Source organism: Ischnura elegans, chromosome 5, assembly GCF_921293095.1.
Source record: "Ischnura elegans chromosome 5, ioIscEleg1.1, whole genome shotgun sequence".
Taxonomy (NCBI): domain Eukaryota; kingdom Metazoa; phylum Arthropoda; class Insecta; order Odonata; family Coenagrionidae; genus Ischnura; species Ischnura elegans.
In genome coordinates, this window is record NC_060250.1 from 99,812,109 (window position 1) to 99,833,527 (window position 21,419).

Here is a 21,419-nt window from a genome sequence, read left to right on the forward strand (position 1 = left end):
GACTGTATCACTCACCATCAATTAAGTGTGGTATGACTTCACTTCAATTATTTCATTGAAGCAAGGTTAATTACTGTCCTAATCTAACCGCTTCAGTGGTATTTGGTACTTAAGTAAGTAAATTGGTAATTTCAACCAAACGTTTTGGTGTCTACACAGCAACAAGAATATGTGAGAACCATTTAGGAAAAAGCAATCTACTGTGATAGATGCATGACAGTATACTGAACCTGAAGAAGTTATACGAAGAAGCTACTGGTACTACACCTCAAAAATCCCCGACTGAGGGCAGAGAGGAGGGCACTTTGAGAACAGAGCTGGGCAATGGGTTTACAAGTACTGCAATCTGTGAAACAGCAATCGTGTACATCATGTATTACTTTTCAATTCTTTTTCTAATTCTTTAACCTGATGGTAATTAAAGAGGCTGAGCAAATGTCAGCTAATTTTCCACTCTGTTATCATTTTCTTTTAATACTTTCCGTTGTTTTGACTTTGACTTTCTTAAACTGTACAATGCATTGCCCAATGAATTGAAATGCATTAATAGTTCTTCTATATTTAAGACCATAATCAAGGAAATTTTACCCATAAAATCTACTACAAAGTTGATGATCTCATTAATGACCGAATATAATATTGTTTAGGAGTTTTTTTCATTCTTGCAATTTTGTTAATTAAACTGTAACATGTCTACCCAAGAAAGCCTAGACAAAAACTTGTTGATGGGCTGTGCATAGTGTGTATGAAATTTGAAAACAAAAGAACCTTATAATGGTTGAAAATTATACATACAGCATCATTTTTTCCTACGCTGGAAATACAAATTAAGCACGTTGCAGAGCCAGACTGGAATATCTCCTCCAAAAACAAACGGGTTCTACCCAGATCTGCAGATGAACCAGCAAAAGTGGAGTACGACTGAAGAACATTGTCTGGAATGAGGATGAGAATAAGTCTACGAGTAGTGGCACGAATAACGAACATCATAACCTATAGAAATAGCAAAATAATGATTAAAAATACACAGGAATGAATTATTCATAAGAATACCTAAAATTTTTCCACAGTTATTATCGTCATCTTCGTCTTCTGATGACGAGTAGTTCCGTGATAAGGCAACTTCTGGTAGAGGTTTAGCAGACGGTTTGGGAATTACGGAAGGAACCACAGAATGCGTGGCAACACTTGGGCCACTCGGACGATTCCATGGGTTTCCACGCTTTCCTCGACCCCTGCCTGCCATGGCTGCAGGAACTCCTTTTTGCCTAACAATATACGAAGTGGCCGGATGGAGGGCTGGGGCAAACTAACATTTGTCATCTGAAATAAATCCATGAAATAACAATATAACGCTACAAACCACAATCAAGAGTGCATTAGTGATAGAAAAAAGGATCGCCGATTTGAAATGGTTTCATAGTCATCGAGAATGAAATTATTAAAAAGGTAAATGTACCTTCCACGTAAACACTTCCAACTCCTGCCACTCTTGAAACGGCGAAAGTCATCGAGGACCGCTTCTTATGGTAAACCTAACGGTAATTACTAAGATAAATATACGGTTAAATGAGCTAACGCCTGAAATAATATACTGTAGAGCCGTTAACCCCTTCAGCTGTATATAAAAAGACAAACAAGTGGGAGAAGATGTTATTCAAAATTTAATGCGGCCAAAATGCAACCTCGCACTGTAACAAATGAGTACCAACAAGCGATTTTTCCGCGGGAGCGTTTGAATCATTTCTTTTGATGCACTCTGAAACAAAACAACTTCGAGTTTAAGAACGATGAAATGAGTATGAGTAGAAATGAGTAATCGAAAACATTATAATACATTAGAATTATTTTTTTTCGCAAATCCTGTTAGGATCGGTCACCCTCATTCGTTCCACGTACCAACTAAACCAAAAATACACCCTTATTCATAGGATCCTACCCTAGTATCACACTCCCAAAACGTCCCCAATGCTTTCCCAACGATGCCTACCAAAAAACAACGTTGGGCCAACAGACTTTGTTGCTAGGGTAGAAGGCCAGATCTCTTTTTAAAAAATGTCATTCCGGCACCTAAGGAGGGAAATTAATATATGATATTTCTTGATTTTTTTCATCCTTCCCCAATTAGTGTGGTGCGTTGATCCGAATCCAGTCCCTACAGATTCAATATCAGAGATATTTGTCAGAGATCATTCTCCTAATTTTGTGGGGCATAAAAATCTTTCTTTATGATAGGTGTATCAGTCGAAATCGGAAGGCATACAGTGGCGGATCCAGAGAGGGGCTCTTGACCCCCTGGAGACGTCACAGGCATGGTGTGTGTTGAGTACATGGCTAATTAAGTTCAAATTTGAACCATGGGCATACCCAGAAACAAAACTAGTTTTGGTCGTTCAAGGTGTACCTTTTTTGCACAGAAAAAGGTTAATGAAACCAAAATTTTAAGGTTCCATATCTTATACCAATATCATTTTCCTTCAAAAGGAAAATTTGTTTATAAGATTTGTTCTGAACTTAATTTATTTTCGCTTCTAGGGGGGCACCTGCTGGGTGTGCTTATGATTTGAACAAAGAAAAGGTTGAAATAAGAATTATCTACATGCAGCAAAAATATATCAAGTTATAAAGAAGATTTTAGTAAGAAATAATTTGATATAATTATCAAAGGGGAAATCAACCAGAGGACAAATATGGGTTTAAATATGAATTTTATTTAGGCTGATGATTTTATTTAGGAAAATCAACTGATTTGGGCGTTACTCGGTGGAACAATGAAATGTTCATGGTGAAACAAAACTCAGTACTGTTCCACAAACTTTTTATTATTAGCTGTCAACTAGTTTCGACGTTTATAGCATCATTACCAAAACTAACTTTCTGTTAGTCTTGATAATGATATGGTATAAACATCGAAACTAGTTGACAGCTAATAACATAAAGCTTGTGAAACAGTACTGGGTTTTGTTTCACCATGATCAGCCTAAATATTTTTTTAATAAATTTTAGGAGTGCTGATGCACTTAAGCTTCTTAACCTTTATCGTCCCTGCAGTCCCAAAAGGGACCACCTAATGTTTTCGTTTATGGCCTTGCAGTCCCTTTAGGGACCACTGAGACACACTTGGGTTAAAATAGGCTTATAATGAGTTTCATAGCTCAAGAGTTAACTGGAGAGCTGCTTATATTTTAAACCTAGGCCCAGTAGCCTAGCCAGGAATTTCGTTCAGGAAGGTCCAAAACCAGGGGGAAATGTTTTTGAAAAACAGAGTACTAAGTAATGGGTTTTTAACTACCTAATTTTAACTCTTTTCATAATCGAAAAAACTTCACTTCCTACAGAAATATTTAGTAAATTCCTGATTTTTCAATATTTTGTTTCCTTTTATGAAGGAAAATAATTCGGGGGGTTTCGGAAGGTTTGTATATTTTGGAGGGGGTCCGGACCCCCTGAACTCCCCCCTGGCTTCACCACTGCCTAGGCCAATTTAATGCCTGGCCATGCAGTGATACACAAAGCCATCCTTTAAAGGTTAATCTGATTGCGGTAGAGAAAGAGGAATTGAGGATCATGGGACAGCCACCACTTGGATCCACTGCAGTAAAGTAATACTCCAGGGGCTCTCTGCTGAGGTACTGCGAGTACAGTGGTTCTACAATACACTGCACCCACATGTTCACCACTAAGTTTTTTTAATACATCGCCATCTGATCATCAGACTTAAGCTGGTGCCAGATGGAGTCACCTAGACTACAGGAGTGGATTAAGGTTGCCATTTTGGGAGTAGGGGATTCACTACTTACCACAGTGCCTGAGTGGTATGCAATGCCTCACAACAATAATGCTTCTTTCTCATTGGCGTAACTAGGAATATGCCTTGAGGGGGGATAGAAGGGGCAACAACCCCCCTTCAGGCAACGAGGGGGGCCCCAGGGGTTAGTCACCAGTTGGTATTCAGTGGCTCGTCTCACTGCCAAAATATTAATCAATTGATCTTTAACTTTAAGCAGATGCAGTTATTATACAGAGCACGTTCCGAAAGTAATGCAATTGAATTTCCTGTACCACTCCAATTGGTCGGAGTGGGATTCAACCACTTGGAGATAGGTGGAGTCAACGCTAAGCTTTTCAACAAAACCAGTTTGTGCTCTTCAAGCTATGAAAGCAGCAGGACGTCAGTTATTGTATACTTCTGTACGTAACCTGTGTCACAAAAAGAATGGAATCAACAATCGAGTAAAATTTATGTTTTGTGCAAAACTGAAAAAATCTCTTAAGGAGACAAAAAAATGATTCATGAGGCTTACAGGGACTCTGCTCTGTCCTCACAAGTTTTGAGGTGGTTAAAAGCCTCAAACAAGGGTCAGGAAGAGGTATATTCCCAAAATGGCAAGAATGAGCAAATCAAAAGTGAAATCAGTGCTCATTGTCTTTTTAGACAGCAAAGGAGTGGTCTCTAGTTATTTGTGGAAATGTTTTAAAGTTGGTTACAATGACGATGGTTCTCGTATGCAAACTTTACATTTCACTTGGTCAACAATGTTTGAAGATATGTAATTGGAGATCTTAAAGCTGCTTGTGCAGGGAGAGCAGTGGCAGAGGAGATAGTTCCCCCCCCCCTCCCCCCCCCCCAAGGCCGCAGAGTAATAAAAAAATATTTAAAACTATTGTCTAGTTTTGACATACAGGGTGCATTCCATAGTAATGCAATTTATTTTTTTTAGAGAAATTTATTGAACATATTTGCACAATCACTTTAAATTCTTCCAAGTACATACTGCCCTTGTACTTCTACATATGTATTTTTTCCAGTGACTCTGTCATGACCCGTATGCACCCAGGAAAGCTTTAAAAATTTAAGAGGCATAATATGCGTACGAGGGTTGTAACAAAAGTAAGGTTCCCATATTTTTTACAAATAAAAAACTTTTTTTATTGATATTAATTTTCACATCGTTGAAAAGCTTACTTTAGCCTATTTTTCAACGCAGTCTCCATTTATTTCGGCACACTTTTAAAGTCAGTGCCCCAGCTTTTTTATCCCTAAGTTGAAGAAGTCTCCCGCCAACCCATTGAGGAAGTGTGTGACCTCTGCTCGGACTTCATCGTTGCTCTTGAAGCGTTTGCCACCAAAGAGTTTTGTTCCAGGGATATAATTAAATATGTACCCACGCTTCATCTCTGGTGACAGTAAAGACCAACAACTTCTCCTTGTTGCCCCCCATGTAAAAAATTGTTGAGGAAATTTGCGAGCTCATGTGTCAAGGCGTTGCTCCATGAGTCCGTCAGTCAGCATCTGGGGGACCCAGCAAGCACACATCTTGCAATAACCCAACGTTTCTGTTAAAGTTCTTTCAATTGTGCCGTGATAAGCTTCAGAAATGCGTTCAACAAATTCACGGACAGTGACCCTCCGATCTTTGAGCAGCCCACTGTTGACGTTATGGAAGATCCAAAAGCGGCGGTCTTCCACTCCGTTCTTCATCATGAACTTCCGTGCAGCCCTCAGCAAAAGCCCTGCAACATTTGCATATGTGCTGCATGGACATCCACTCTTCACCATAAAGTTCAGTCAGCTGCTGATTAATCTCCGATGGCGGTAACTTCCTTGCAAGGAGAAATCGGATCCTCACACTTGGCGGGAACAGGGATCATCACTTTCATTGTTGACGGTGAATCCCGGACGGGCGGACTCGGAGAGTAGGGGAACCACTGCGCACGGTAATGCTGTGGGATTTAGCCTAGCACCTTTGCTCAACATTGTAGCTCATTGGGAACCTTACTTTTGTTGCAACCCTTGTACTAATGTATACATATGCCTCCTGACCAAGAGAGAACACCATATTCTTTCTCCAATTCTCTGTTGCAGATTATGGTGCTGGAGTTTTGAATTTTGTCTTAGAAAAGGACATTCTTTTCCATGCTGTTATTTGCCAACTATCAATAAAAATTTCAACTTTGATTTATACGAATTCATTTCTTAAGGTGAGAGACATGTGATGGCCAAGTTTCAGAGCAGCAAGAATATTCACTGTAATCACAGTTGCCTCAGTGAAAGAAGTCTGACGACAACTAGAAAGTAGGAGGATGGGTGAGGATGCATCTTTGCCAGTTATTGTTGTAATGTGAAAATTAATATTTTGTAGGGTTTTGCATTTTTACGTTCAAGGTGATGATGAATGTTTGTTTTGTTTTTTATTTACGTTGCCAATATCAAAGTGATTGTTGTGCGGCCTAGGGATATAGAAGACGAATAAAATAGTTTTTTGAAACGAAGACGTAAAGAAGACTTTTTTCGTTTTTGACAGTTATCTCGTATAAGCAAAGGTATTTATGGTCAGTAACTCATAAAGAGACTTAAGAGAGAAAGTTATGCGGCAATATGTGACAATGCCAGGTTCGGCAAGCGGATGATGTGGTGAAGGGGCTTGACTATACCATTGTGCCACGTAAACAGCAGTGAAATTACATAAATTGCCACAGGAAAAAAATTCCCTTGGATCAGGATTGTAACTCTGAACCATTGGTATTCCAAGGCCCTCATTGCCATTCCACTCACAAAATTACAATTGGAATCAAGGATCAACTTGAATAGCATAATGGTCTGCCCAGTGACCCAGAAAGACACATGTTCATGGTTTGATTCACGGTCCACAGAAAATGTTGAAATACATGTCAGAATGATAGTCAGAATAGAGAGTAACAATACAAGGAGCAGAGGGAGGGATTAAATGGATTGGCAAAGAAAGGTATAATTAAGTTAGCTAGTCAAGAGCACAAATCAATGCAGGACTTGGCAAAGATTCCTCCCCGATGCAGAATGTCATTACAAAAAATAAACAGTAAGGTTGTGTGCAGAGATAGAATCCAAGACAGAGGATTTATGCACCATTACGCACTACTATTAAAGAGCAAGTCCTCATAAGAACAAATAATGATGTAAATTAGGTCTAACAAGGGGATTGGGTGGCTAGAGTGTCGGATTCCCACCTGGTCCGTCTGGGCACAAATCTCTTAGGTGGTAGAGATTTTTCAGAGGCTGCCCGATCCCAGCATGAGTGCCTATGGGAGGGCACTTCCAAGTGCAGCACTTCATCTGTTGGATGGAATGTTAAGGTCCTCTTGGTGCCTTCCACTAAGAGGAGGCCAAGTTTCTCTCCACCATTCCTTCATGGTGCAAATGACCTGGGATGTTGGTTGCCTCCTTCAAGAACCATACCGTAGTTAGGTCAAACAATTACTATAAATATTGGCGTTTGACTTACATTCAATAATGACCAGCCATAAATGCAATGACCAGTAATAATTGCAGTGGTTCAGTGCAGGTTTTCCAGAGCATCAGCACATGTTATGAAGGCAAAGTATTTGCACGTAGAGATGTTTTCCATTAACAGCAGACATACATGGATTTGATCAATTCTTTTAATATAGTTTACAGCAAAAAAAATATTTCGCTACACTGAGCCTAAAACTCAAAATACAATACTGTGAATATACGTGATGTGAATTCATATAATTTTATTATTTGCACTGGAGTATGTCAAACCAAAAGAAAAGAATTGATGAGAAAACTTAACCAAGAATATTCTGGTAGTAAATCAACAGGTCATGATAAATAATTCATACTCGATTTCGCCCTTTCAAGATCATGAAGGAATGCATAAAACTGGGGCAAAGTCATTTCAAACTGAAGCTCTTTGTCGCCTCCGTCACCTTGATAAACTAGTTTCATGTGCAGATATGTTTTTCCAACCACTTTCATTTCGCTGCTAGCAGCCGTCACTGTAAAGATGTTCAAAATCTATTATCAGCATTTCGCCATTTCTTGTACAAGAAAGCCAATACTAGGGCATATAAATAAATTAGATGTATTTTAATACCGTCATTGATACTCTATGAAAAGTATTGATACGGTTAAATTATAGACATTTCACTATCAACAAAATAATTTATCATGATGCTATTTTGAGAATAATTCTATTTTTAACGATTTTTCCTACTTCACTGCACCGGCTACTGGTTTCTACAACACTTTTTTGCGGGGTAAATCACAATTGTAACCCTCCAAAGCCAACTTATATAAGAGCACAAACCTCCAAAATTCCATTCGACGTCCACTACTTTCGGAGTCGCCACGAGGTCCTGCATCATTTAAATATTGTGGTCACAATACAGACATGCAATTACGAACTTAAGTATGTATCTCCTACGTAGGAGATAGGATATGTTTATCAACACCACATCACACACAGAAAAAGTTAATTAATTGTCAAGCACTCTGATTGCTATGAAGAGACACATAGGAGATTCACAACCTTCAGCATTCAAGCTTAAATCTATTCAATCTTTGAACAAGGCGAAATATAATGCTAACAAAATATCACACCTCTACCCTCGAAGCTTATCTTGCGAACTAACTGAAAAAAGTTATAACCCACAGAACCGAGGTAATAACTCCAAACCGACCTCAAATCGTGGTCAGAAATACTGCAAATGCTGTGTGGAACAAAGAGATAAAATCTCATAAACTCTATGGAGGGCTTAGCTCAATCTACGACATCACACATCACGGGTTACAATCGGTTCCACTTCCACTGTCTGCTGCATTCCACTCGATTCCACTGGCTTCCTAACGCGGGTATCGCTCGTCATCTTCACAACATGCATATCGAGGGCGGACCCCGAATTATAATATCCATGGCCTTTTCCTCGCAATCTCGACCACCACAGTCCTATTTTTCAAATTTGGTGCAGTCAATCAATCGAACATTGGTCCCCCTGTTTAAACTCAGTATAACCTATTCGGTAATTTAATGAGCGCTAACCTATGGATTTTATGTCCAGATCTCGTCTTCTTGTATAATGAAAAAAATATTTAAAAAACTTAGTATAAAAATTTATCAAGGCTGATATCATCCGACCTTGGAGGTCTTGTTTCCTCATTACGGCATACTAGCACTGAAATTCCTGATTTTTGTACAACATAATTATGGCAGTCAGTAATGACATATTAATTATTCGAGCAACTTCAATCTGCCCTCGAATATTTAGATATCGATTTCAAGCCCAACGGTAAAAAGGGTGGATTTTTTAAAGAAATACTTAAGAATTTCGCATTTATGAATGAAAAATTAATAAATAACAAAAATATAAACCACCGTTACTAGCAGACGAAACTTTTGGCATGTCAAAATGTTGCGCAGATCCCGCGTCAGTTGTTCGAGTCACCTTCCTTTGCCCTTTGCCTTGTTCGCCTGCCTGAATCCTTCTATAAGGTCAATCATTCCAGTGAAGAGACTCATCAGTGCTGGTGTGAGATTAAGGTTGGTATTGAATAGAAGTAGCTTGTTGTAAACTTTATAATTGATTAGCTTCATCGTCGATTGGAGTATTTCTTATTATAGTAGTATACCATTCTTTTGAAGCGTCTTTCATGGAAATTTCACTTTCACTTGAAAAACACCGGCTCACCCGAAAAACTCTATCATTGAACGCCGGATTGCTTTATGTTATCCAATTATGTTTATACTGTTTCCTAATGTCGTTATCGATTTCCATTTCAAATGCCGCATGAAGGTTATTATCTCAATTTTTGGACATTTCTCCATAACCTTTCGCGAAATTTTCATACTTTGCTCCTTTAGTCGTTTGGTAGACGCCTGAACGGGCCGTATGGGTCGTAGTCTTTTATGCGAGTAATTTGTATCTTTAATTGAAATAGGGTATATTATAACAACCATCTCCGATGAGGATTGAGACGCCTCGTTATGAAGTTTCCGTTGACCACCTAAGTGGGGGGTACATTTTGGTCGTTTCTTTTTTACTTCGGATTAAAACTCTCTGGGAAATCTCATGCACTGCGTGTTTAGTTAAAAAAAAGCATGATATAGTAACAGAACAATAGTGGTAGAACAGCGATAATTGTTTTTGTCGTGAGGGGGTAATTGTCTCCTGATAGATGCTGAATGACCTTAAACTAACCTTTTAAATGCTAGTGCTTCTTTCTCTCTCAGGTGTGCCCTTTTCAAAGTTCTCTCTCAACTCCTCAGAACTACTGAAAAGTCGTAATTTTCTTCGTCGTCACACCCGCGCTAATCCGTAGATTTTTAAGGAATGCTCGTGGCCGACTTTTTCCTGCTCAATTTACTATCGAATTCCTTTTTCTCAAATAATTTTAGGTTGATACGTATGGCCCTGTGAAAAATGAAGAAAACGCTATTGGAAGCCCGCTAAGACTCCGCAGGCACTTTCGTTGCTTGCGAATTGTTCAATTTCTTTTGTGACGTAAGCCACCACATATATTGATTTAGGCGAAGTTGAGGAATTATTTTTAGCCAGGTTTGAAGTCTTATCCACTTTTCATTCAATAAAATCTTTTTCTAGAGGTCCCTATGAACTTGACCTTGAATGACCTTGTTGAATCCGTGAAAATCTCTCCTTGCGACTGCTTTTGACAGTTCTATTGAATTCTACTGCTGTATCAGGGGTTCATAATTTAATATTTAATTCATTTTTCCATTTAGAAGGCGGAAAATTGACTGCCCTATCTTAAATTTTAGAATAAGACGTTGCTATTCGTGACGAGGAGTCATTCGGTCATCTCAGTATCGAGGTCATCGTGTTACCCTTTTGCGCTATGGGGTGACATTGACCGCTTGACTTTATTTCCGTGATAAATTTTTATGAGAGTTGTCTTCAACATGAATCTCCGCACTTCTGCCGGTATAGGTCCGGTGGAGAGGAATTGAGGATATATGTTGGTTTTAGTAGCCACCAATTTGCACACTCCCCATGTACACTTGCGTAGCTCAACTGAACTGTTTCCTAAAAGAATTTTTAATTATTTATTTTTGCTGTTACAGATAATTTATGCTAATGCTAATTTTTATCCATGATAAATTACATTTTACTCTGGGTAATTTAACATGCATATGGATTAGTGTGTTTGTTGCTAATTTTTTTCTTGAATTTGCAGCAATAGCCTGTCCAAAATGCCCATTCAGAAGATTCATGCCCGCCAAATCTTTGATTCCCGTGGAAACCCCACTGTGGAAGTTGATCTCATAACTGAGAAGGGACTTTTTAGAGCAGCTGTTCCTTCTGGTGCCAGTACTGGAATCTATGAGGCACTGGAACTGCGGGATGGTGACAAGGCCAACTACCATGGGAAGAGTGTGCTGAAGGCTATTGATCATGTGAACAAAGGAATTGCTCCAGAACTGCTGAAAAAGGTTAATTAAATCCACTAAACAATTAATTGAAGCCAATAATTTTTTTGTCGGGGTAGCTTGTACATTTATTATTTAATTACATTCTGCATGGTATTACTCTACCTTCACTTCAAATCCATACATATTCTGATGTGAAATTTTCTTCGGCTTTGCAAACACCATCAATGCTTTTCATGGAAGCCATCTACGTGTGTGTACCTGAGAAAATCAAGGGGTGGAAAATATATACTTTTTCTTGCTTAAAGTGTGAAAGCCATACAGTAATTCTTGTTTGATCTTAAATTGTTATGAATTTGCCTTTAATTTATATGTAATGCTATGACTTTTCTATATTGAAATATTTTCAAGGAAATCTAGAAGTGAATCTCACTGAAGAAGTGTCCGTAACCATGTAATTCCCTCTCTTGCACCTCTTTTTCTTACTTGGCAAAGTCTTGTATTTGTTGTTATTATTTTGTCCATGGAACTGGCAAGTTTTTCTTTGGTTTTTTACATTGCCCCCCCTGCATAATACATTTTTTAGTGAATACAGAGTGATTTATAAGAGAGCATGTAGTGATTAGTTCAACTAGAGTGAAGAATTTCTGATAGAACAAACTGACTAATGGATAATTAATGTATTTTAGTTTTCAAAATAAAAATCTGAGGCTGTTGTCAATAAGCTGAAGGCCAGTATACATGGTGAGTGATCATGCAAATAAAATCATTCGCTGTGAATAACGGACAAATTCGCAAATGAACTGTCATTCAATGAAAATAAGAACATTTTCTATTTTGCTCGCATGATCCCGTGAATGATAGCATGATCATTCAGTGTTTAGTGGCCGAAAGATACACAGTGGTCACTTGAAAGAAGGATGATGGCAAGGTGAGGAAATATGAATCGATGCCCATTTTGTAGTAAGCAAGCCTTACTTATCCATAAAGGATATTAAGCTCTTGAAAGTCATCATTAACATCAGTAATATATTTGATTTCTTTTTGGGTGGTCTTGATAGGTTGGCTTGTCAGCCATCACTATTGTTTAGTTTATTTTGGTAAAAAAACATATTTTTTGAGGGTTTAAGGTAGAGAAAGATGGGAATAATGGGTTTAAAAAGAGGTCATCTCAAATTTGAGAGATTGGAGGAGGTAGTATTAGTGACTCAACAGAGGTTGGGAAGAGCAGGGTATAAAGTCTAATTGAGAGTGGTGAAGAATTCACCTTCTTTTTCTTCATTGTTTTGTTAACTGGAAATAGAATTTCAAACATTTGAGTTATAAGTAATAGTAGCTGTGATAGTTGGTGTGACTTGGTGAAAATCCTGTATAGTGGGGCTTGAAGAAAGAAAACTTTTAAAGTGAAGTTTTTATTCCTTCAACTCCTGCTATAGAAGCAGCAATTTTAAGAGTCTGATCACTGAATAGTGTGTGGCTGACTGTGCACATATATTGCTCCAACAATGTGTGTAAGGGTAGAATGTTTAGTTTTGGTGGCACATGTATCTTGCTTACTCCTTGATTTTTTTTCCTTATCCATTAATTTTTATGAATATCCATAAACTACTTATTCCGCGATACAGTAGACTCTCGTTCTTAAAGAGTTCTCGGGACTGAGAAACCAGAGGTTCATAATAACGAAGTTCGTATGAACGTTTCCTTTGGGAATCGTCGGAAAAAACCGTTTACAATATAGGCGATTAAATTACGCGCAAATATATAAACAAGAAATTCGTTTCATTTTCTCAATAGAAGAATGCAGCATGACGCAATCCAGGTTTGATATTTTCTCAAATACAGTAAGTCCTCGATATACGAACTAGATGTGTTCAGAGACCTTGTTCATAAGTTGATAAACCTACAGTCCGGCCGCCAAGAGTTTTCCATTGATAGGCAGAATGGTCTAGATCGGGGAAGGTGGCAAGGTTGCCAGGTAAGAAAGGGAAGCGCCTACTTCACTTGTAAACAAAAGGGTTCCGTGAAGAAAGAAGCCGAAAGGGACGACGAGCCTGAAGGACCCAAAGGAAGAATCACTTGTTCTGGTGATGTGAAGAAAGGGCTTGTTTTAGTGGATCAGGCTTATTTCGGTGCTCCATATGCATTTGACAACGTTGTATGACGAGGCGAGGATGTGAGTTGCGTTTGGGGAACAGTGATTGGCTGCAAATCGTGCTGGCGCAGGGTTTTCCGTCCCTCCTATTGGGCTGTCATCGGACAACTTTCGCCGGCCGGATTGCATGTAAGACATTGAGGAGTACGGTTATCCTGCAGAATGCAACACTGCAACACAATTTAGCGCTAACTCACGATTGTGACGAACTGATTTGGCTGGGCGTGCAACCCTGCCGGAGTCGAAAATAATCGCTCTCCGCGGAAAGGGCGAAACGCTGAACAGTTCCCAACTTCACACCGGATTCAATGATACTTCGTTCAGTTTATGTCCAATGTGCGAGTTCCTCTACGCCGCACCGCGTAGCATCGGCCGAATCGAAAGGCGCCAAATTTGAAATGCCGGTATCTCTGAAAGTTCGTAAATCGAACGTGCGTAGAAAGAGTACGTCCAATTTACGAGGGTTTATGAGTGGGTAACCATGATTCCTCCGGAATGAAGCTTACTATATGATGTTGCGTGTATGGTGAAGAAAGAACCATAATTGATGCTCCTGGGAACAGTACACGAGGAGAACTTAAACGTGGCGCAATTGTTTAAACTTAGCGTTGTATATATCCACCCAAATGCCGTTGCATATTCGTGGAACTTCGTTATAAAGTTCATTTTGTAACTGTCGGACCGGGACTGAGGTTCTTAATTTTGTAATAACGTGTCTTTTACTATATATTGGATAGGCCTTTTCGCCAGGACCAAAGATTTTATTCGTAATAACGAAGACTTCGTAATAACGTTGTTCGTATTAACGAGAGTCTACTCAATGAATTTTATAATGTTCATGTGTCTAAAATTTGTAATAAAAATAGGCATTTCTTTTTTATTTTTTTCGTGACAGAGTTTTGAGCCTACCCAGCAGAAGGAAATTGATGAATTCATGCTGCAGCTTGATGGTACTGAAAACAAGTCAAAGTTTGGAGCTAATGCTATTTTGGGTGTATCTCTTGCTGTGTGCAAGGCCGGCGCTGCCCATAAAGGAATTCCACTGTACAAGTGAGAAAAAATATCAGTATTCCATTTGTAATTATGGTATGGTTACATATCTATCATTTAAAAAGTTAGTGTTTCATTCTTACGTATTACCATACCTTGTTGTTAATTTGTAATTATGCTAAGTTGATTTTATTACTGAAGCAAGACTGGACACTTATCTTTGCCTAGTGTATTTTACTGTACTGCTGTCAACAACCTGTTCAACTGCTTCTATATTTGGCATCTATTGTCCTTGGTTGAACTGTGCCCAAGCATAGTGTATGGGTGAAATTAGATTTTAGACTTCATTGATCCCAAATACGGCTTTTTTCTTACCATACTCATTGGCCTTTGACCATACTGAACTTAACAATTTCCACATTATTTTTATTTCATTATCATAGAGATAAATATGTCTGTGACCTACTTGTGTTATCAAAGGTTTCACAGGGTTAGTTTCAACCACCTAGTTACTACTGGTAAAACCATATATGGGGCAATCACCTTTCACTCCAAGCATTTTTATCGTGGGCAGGATTAAAGCAAGAATCTACTCATTTTTATTTAGCCATGCAAAAAAAATATGTGAGAATAAGATGAAGGCCTCGGGAATTCATTGGGACATGGAAGAAAATTGTTTAGGTTTTATCAAAAGTGAGTGAAGGAAGGATATTTTTTTACTACTCTGCGATATGTAGAGTGGTTACGTAATGCTCGCAAGAGAATAAAGAATGTTATGTCGTCAAGAAATGAAATACTAAGTAGTATATTGTGTCAATCATTTCAGATTGCTTTGAAACCTTCATTTAATAAAGGTCCATACTTTTTTCATCTAATTTTTAGGCACATTGCTGACCTCGCAGGAAACAAAAATATCATTCTGCCTGTACCAGCATTTAACGTAATCAACGGTGGATCACACGCTGGTAACAAGTTGGCCATGCAAGAATTCATGATCTTGCCTACAGGTAAATAATGGGGGCTTTTTTGCCATGAATATCCCATCTTTTCCTTACCTCATAATCTGATATCAAAGAATGTTTTCTACAGTCAAGGTATCTGATAGTTATTCCTTCAGTGATTTAATCTTAGCTGTGCACTAGTTTAACCATTGATGCCCATTGTTTCAGTGTCAATTTAAAGTATACTTCAGAGTGAAAACTGAATCTAATTTATTCTCTCATTTTTAATCTCAGTCGGTGGCGGATCCAGGATAGGGAAAAGAGGGGCTAAGTGAGGGTCACAAAAACTACCATTCTATCTAGTGTAAATTGGATACCAAATGGGCTGTAACCCCAAGTTCTAAGGTCTCCTACCCACCATACCGTACAATTAGAGTTTGAAATATCTCCCATGGACCTTACTTCTCCTGCATGCTTTGTCTGTATTCCTCTCTAGAGAAGATTTCACGTGCCATGGTCTCATTGCTATCAATAACCAATTATTGATAAGTATAACAAATACATTACATATCCCATGCTCAGCCATTTATTCATGTGTCATCATTTAGTCTTTTTCTCTGTTACATGAACTCTCAAACTGTAGAATAGGAGTGTTATAAACACTACTGTTGTACTATAAAAAATCGTTTACATCATTATGAGCATTGTTGGAATATTTTTATATTGTTTGGTGATAAGAAATTTTTGGGGATGTTGCAGCCCTGTAAGAGTATGCATGAGAGTAAGAGTTGCAGCCCAATGGAAGTAAAAAATGCTTTGGGGCATCATATTAGATATAATTTTTAATGTTTTTTAGCATCCCCCAAAAGGGATGAGAAATGCATTTTCTCATCCCTTCATAGTCTCATTGAAGAGAATCCACTTGCATATTTTTGGTGGATGAACACATGTATTTCCTTAACCCCAATATGGGTTTGCACCTAACAGTAATGCTAGCATTTTTTTGTAATAATTGTGCATAATAAGTGTTAATTCCTTTTCTTCTATTTTCTAGGAGCTGCCTCTTTCACTGATGCAATGAAAATGGGATCAGAGGTGTATCACCATCTCAAGGCAATTATCAAGTCACGGTTTGGCCTTGATTCAACGGCAGTTGGAGATGAAGGTGGCTTTGCTCCCAGACTCCTAGACAATAAGGAAGGTGTGTGTGTAACCTTTTCTAAGAATAACCAGTGATGGAAATTTTGTTCGCTAAAATGTGTATACTATTATTCTTTATTACCTGATATATATTCAGGAAAAAAAATTCTACCAAGTATGCTATTGGTTTACTAAAGTTTTGTAAAGTCTGTTGTGGTAGGTTTCTCTATACCTCTAATTCACCTCTCCAATACTTTAAAAGGATCATTGTTAAATGAATGAAATATCGCATGCATCTATTTGGATAAATGCCTATAGTGCCTGGGAATGTCTGCCTTTGATAACCACTTTTTTCATTTCCTGATTACTTAGAAAAATCACGAAAATTTTTGTCCCATTCCATCTGACATAGAGAATGGTTTTCCTACTTGTCCCTTATAATTATGATTTTGAATCTCAAGGATGAGTACTTGTGTTCAATGCACATAAGAATGAAGTATAATCTCATTAAACATTTTATCTCACGGTATTCAATGAAAATCTCTGTAATTTCTCAAATGAGTGATCTGTTTTGGCACTGTTTTCAGTAATTTAAGTTAAACATCATCACTGTCATTATTTACCATTTCTTCCTTTGTAGCACTTATCCTTATATCTGATGCCATTGCTGCTGCTGGTTATACTGGAAAGGTTGACATTGGAATGGATGTTGCTGCCTCTGAATTTTACAAGTAAGTACTTTTATACCAGTCTGTAAATGTAACTTTATTGATTCTTCTACTCATAATCTTTTCATGGTTGTAGTGATTGTGCGATATGAAATTTTATTCTTTTTGATCATATTTTGTAGATGAAGTTCATGAACGAAAGGTATATGTCTATCATAAAATAATAAAAGGAGCAATAATAATGACTAGCACTCAATACAGTTAATAAGACATTTTTGGTATATTCATATTAGTAATTTTAATGCTTGTGCAAGGATATTGGAAGTAAGCTAGAGCCGACGAAAAGGCCTATCTAAGCTATAGGAAAAGAAACGTTTTTACGAAATTACGATCCTCAGTCCCGATCCCGGAGGTTACAAAGTGAACTTTATTACAAAGTTCTACGCATAAGCTATGCCATTTAGATGGATATTCACTACGCTACGCTTTAATTATCACGCCGCGTTTAAGTTCTCCTCGTGTATTGTAACCAAGAGCGTCATATATGGTTCTTTCTTCACTATGCACACAACGTCATATAACAAGCTTCATTCCTGGGGAATCATGGTGACAGACTCATTACAGCGCGTAAATTTGAAGTACAGTTAGTTCTCTTCCTACGCACTTTCGATTTACGAAATTTCAGAGATGACAGCATTCAAAAATTTCAAATTTCGAATTTGGTGCGTTTTGATTTGGCCGTTGCTACGTGTTGCGGCGTAGAGGAACACGTACGCTGGGCATAATCTGAACTACGTATCATTGAATCCAGTGTGAAGTTAGGAACTGTTTAGCGTTTCGCCTGTTGTTCCTTGCCGCGGAGCGATTTTATTTTGGGTTCCGGCTGCGTTGCACGCCCAGCTAGATCAGTTAGCCGCAATCGTGAGTTAGCGCACAATTGTTATGAAGTGTTGCATTCCGTAGGATAACCGTACTCCTCGATGCTTTGCGTACAGGCCGGCCAGCGAGTTTTCTGATAACGGCACAATAGGAGGTGCGGATAACCCTGTGCCAGCACATTAATAATGAAATACACTTTGTTACTTCCTCAAAATTATGTGGAAGTAACAAAGTGTATTTCATTATTAATATGGAGACCTTCCACCACGTAAAAGCTTCAAGTTTTGATTTAATTACTGTGCCAGCACGGTATGCAGCCAATCTCTGTCCCCCAAAAGCACCTTAAACCATCTCCTAGTCATACAACGTTGTCAAATGCATAAAGAGCAGCGAAATAAGCCTGACCTACTAAAGCATGCCCTATCTTCGAATCCCCAAAACAAGGGATTCTTCCACTGGGTCCTTCACGCTCGTCTTCCTTTCCGTCTCCTTTCTTCACGGAGCCCTTTGAAGGCATTTCACTTTCTTACCTGGCAACGCTGCCCCAACCTAGACCATTCTGCCTGTCCTCGGACAACTCTCGGCGGCCGGACCGTAGGTTTATCAACTTAGGAACAAGGTCTTGGAACGCATCTAGTTCGTAAATCGGATTTTCTGTACTTGGGAAGATATCAACCCTCAATTACGTCATGCCAGATGCCGAAACTGAAACGAATTTTCCTGTTTATACATATTTCCGCGCAATGTAATCGCGTTTATCACATACGGTTTTTTCCGACGATTCCTCAAAGAAATGTTCATTCTAACTTCGTTATTACGAACCTCCATTTTTTCGGTCCCATGAACTTCGTAATAATGAGGGTCTAGTGTAAAGGCCGTTTTACACGGGGCATGGAATTGCGCAGGTTAGAGCTGCATTAATTTCTAAAATGGCGTGGAATGCATGAACGAAATTAGAACGGGCTATTTTGCCGTCTCGCATCCACGTATGTGTTCTAGCAATTCACCGCTTTACACGACACAATTTTGATTGAGCCTTCGCACGTACGTCAGATTGCGCAATACGTGTAAAATGGCCTTAATACTTTGTTTGTCTTGCATTTACAGCATCTTATTTGAAATTGGAGTCTTTATAGCCAGTGGAAAATGAATAAATGCTGTGCACTGCCCGTGGTGTTGAGGCTATTATATGTTAATCATATAGATGGATGTGTACAGCATGCAGAAATTTACTCTGCTTTCCCATTATTAAACTGAGATATTGAAATTGTTTGTAAGTGCTAAATGAAAAGTTCCCAAAATTTATTCTGAGCTATGTGCGTCATTATTTTACTTTGTAATAGTTGATCGTTTATCATTTTGATATCGATATGTATATTATGACCAATTTTACATTCATATTTTTTTACATAGGGATGGTGTGTATGATTTGGACTTCAAATCTTCTGACTCAGACAAGAGCTTGTGGATTGATGGAGACAAACTAACTGATCTTTACAAGGAATATGTTAAGGACTTCCCAATTGTTTCCATTGAGGATCCATTTGACCAAGATCATTGGGACGCATGGTCAAACATGACTGCCACTACCTCAATCCAGGTTAGAGGCCCTATTGTTTTTCACACACAAGAATAATTTTGGTGGGGGAAATTTTATCTTAAATGATAAATATCTACATTGTTCTACAGATTGTTGGAGACGATCTTACTGTTACAAACCCTAAAAGAATCCAGACAGCAGTGGAAAAGAAGGCATGCAATTGCCTGCTGCTGAAAGTTAACCAAATTGGTAGCGTAACGGAAGCCATTTCAGCTCACCTTCTGGCTAAGGAAAATGGATGGGGCACCATGGTCTCTCACCGCTCCGGAGAAACTGAGGACACATTCATTGCTGATCTTGTTGTGGGACTTAGCACTGGACAGGTAAGCCATTGATGACAACCAGGGACAAAATGTGATGTATCATAAAATCAGTATGGGTCATTACTCTAATGCAGGGGTCTCCAATTTACTAGGCCACGAGGGCCACATTCCAAGTTCCGAATCGCCCCGCGGGCCGGATAGCAATTTTGCCGATGACTGAAGTTTTCAATTGTAACGTCTACTGAAGTATACGGTGGCGTATTTCTTATTTACGAGCAATTGAAGGCGACTTTGACGTGTAGTACAGCGCTGCAATGCTCCTAGCGGCGTCTCACAGAGTTATACGAGCGAGAATTACGCACTACTTGATACGAGTGTGCGGGCCGTAGTTTGGAGACCCCTGCTCTAATGTGAATGTTTCGTGTTGAAGTTGCCTGATTAGATTGTGTATATAATGACAATAATGTTCTAAGGCTCCATTTGAAATGTAATATAATTTCAACTCAGAGTGAATTACAATATCATTATCTTCGTATTTTTGATAATATGCATATGTTTTTGTCTGATTGAATGAGAGATTACCCTCAGTTTATGCTCATTTATTAGCTGGTTACTCTATACTAACAAACCAATAATGCCCATAGTCGTTGTGTTTAGGCTCGGTGAAATGGATAATAACACTTTACTAGTTTATTGCTGTGTTTGTAAGTATTGATTATCCATCATGATTCATGATATATGAAGGAACTGAAATCCAATTTTTAGGAACATTCAATATTCTTTCGCTATGTATTTTTTGCTTGAATTCATTTAATTCATAATCAATGGCTATGTAGTTGCTGTCTGCTGATATGTCTCTATTAGTTGGACCGGTAATGTACCCGGGCATGTATTTGAAAGTTTATGTACATATTATAATCATTTGAAAGAAGTGGTCATTGGAAAGTTTTCTATTGCTGTATTTCTGAAAAAACATTGCTGTCAAATTATTACGTTGAGGCAATATCCTCAAGATTGCAAGAGAAATATCTTATGAACTTCTATTATCTATCATAATGGATTTTATTTTTCTCCCTTAGATCAAGACGGGAGCTCCTTGCCGCTCTGAACGTTTGGCTAAGTACAACCAGATTCTCCGTATTGAGGAAGAGTTGGGTGCAGCTGCAAAGTATGCTGGCAAGAACTTTGCTCATCCTCAGTAGTCAAAAGTGGAAGGAAGAATTGAGTCTTGCTAACTGTCTTTTGGTTAAAACCTGCACCATAACTTTTAATGTGGGATGTCTTTAGACTGTTAATGGCATTTAATGGTTTATTCTTTTTGCATTGCTTCCCTGTTAAAATTTTAAAAGCAAATGTTAAGAATTGGTGTATTGTAGGACCTCTGAAATTGAGTTGTTGAAATTATCGCAATGTGAACAAATCTAAAGTCATTAGTGTGAATTCGTCTGTCTTGTGCAATAAATGTTCTTCCTTTCTGTTTATTTTTTATTTTGAATTTATTTTGAACATGAAAAATTGATGTTTAAAAAATTATTCATTCAGATATCTGATATCACATTCCTCTATCAAAAATAATTTCAAAAATCTCTCAGATCTTCAAGGGCAGAATTACAAGTCCTTG

The 21,419-nt window shown here is 38.3% G+C and overlaps 2 protein-coding genes and 1 long non-coding RNA gene across 3 annotated transcripts in view; 1 reads left to right on the forward strand and 2 right to left on the reverse strand.

Annotated features, from left to right (window-relative positions):
* Positions 1 to 1,694, reverse strand: part of LOC124159324 (NF-X1-type zinc finger protein NFXL1-like) — a 30,255-nt gene extending 28,561 nt beyond the window's left edge. The window contains exons 1-3 of the mRNA XM_046535067.1: positions 1,460 to 1,694; positions 1,054 to 1,323; positions 796 to 935 (exon numbers count right to left, since the gene is read on the reverse strand). Coding sequence (XP_046391023.1) covers positions 796 to 935; positions 1,054 to 1,246 — 333 coding nt within the window. The 5' untranslated portion in view covers positions 1,247 to 1,323; positions 1,460 to 1,694. The remainder of the gene's footprint in view (positions 1 to 795; positions 936 to 1,053; positions 1,324 to 1,459) is intronic.
* A 5,707-nt stretch (positions 1,695 to 7,401) lies between these two features.
* LOC124159326 lies at positions 7,402 to 8,255 on the reverse strand. Its single transcript, XR_006864946.1, has 2 exons — positions 8,091 to 8,255; positions 7,402 to 7,779 (listed from the first exon to the last, which is right to left on the reverse strand). It is a non-coding gene; the product is annotated as an uncharacterized LOC124159326 (long non-coding RNA).
* A 958-nt stretch (positions 8,256 to 9,213) lies between these two features.
* Positions 9,214 to 21,279, forward strand: LOC124159325 (enolase). The gene is made up of 9 exons (XM_046535068.1): positions 9,214 to 9,320; positions 10,973 to 11,228; positions 14,213 to 14,367; positions 15,190 to 15,314; positions 16,303 to 16,449; positions 17,029 to 17,119; positions 19,349 to 19,535; positions 19,625 to 19,858; positions 20,878 to 21,279. The coding sequence occupies exons 2-9, from the start codon at positions 10,989 to 10,991 to the stop codon at positions 20,998 to 21,000; spliced, it is 1,302 nt and encodes a 433-aa protein (XP_046391024.1). The 5' UTR covers positions 9,214 to 9,320; positions 10,973 to 10,988; the 3' UTR covers positions 21,001 to 21,279.
* The last annotated feature ends 140 nt before the right edge of the window (positions 21,280 to 21,419 follow it).

Bases quoted from the DNA above. Each gene is read 5' to 3' on its own strand.
- LOC124159325 (XM_046535068.1), top strand. From the start codon at position 10,989: ATGCCCATTCAGAAGATTCATGCCCGCCAAATCTTTGATTCCCGTGGA. The intron at 16,450-17,028 runs GTGTGTGTGTAA...CTTCCTTTGTAG, and splicing joins ACTCCTAGACAATAAGGAAG to CACTTATCCTTATATCTGAT. The intron at 19,859-20,877 runs GTAAGCCATTGA...TTTCTCCCTTAG, and splicing joins TGGGACTTAGCACTGGACAG to ATCAAGACGGGAGCTCCTTG.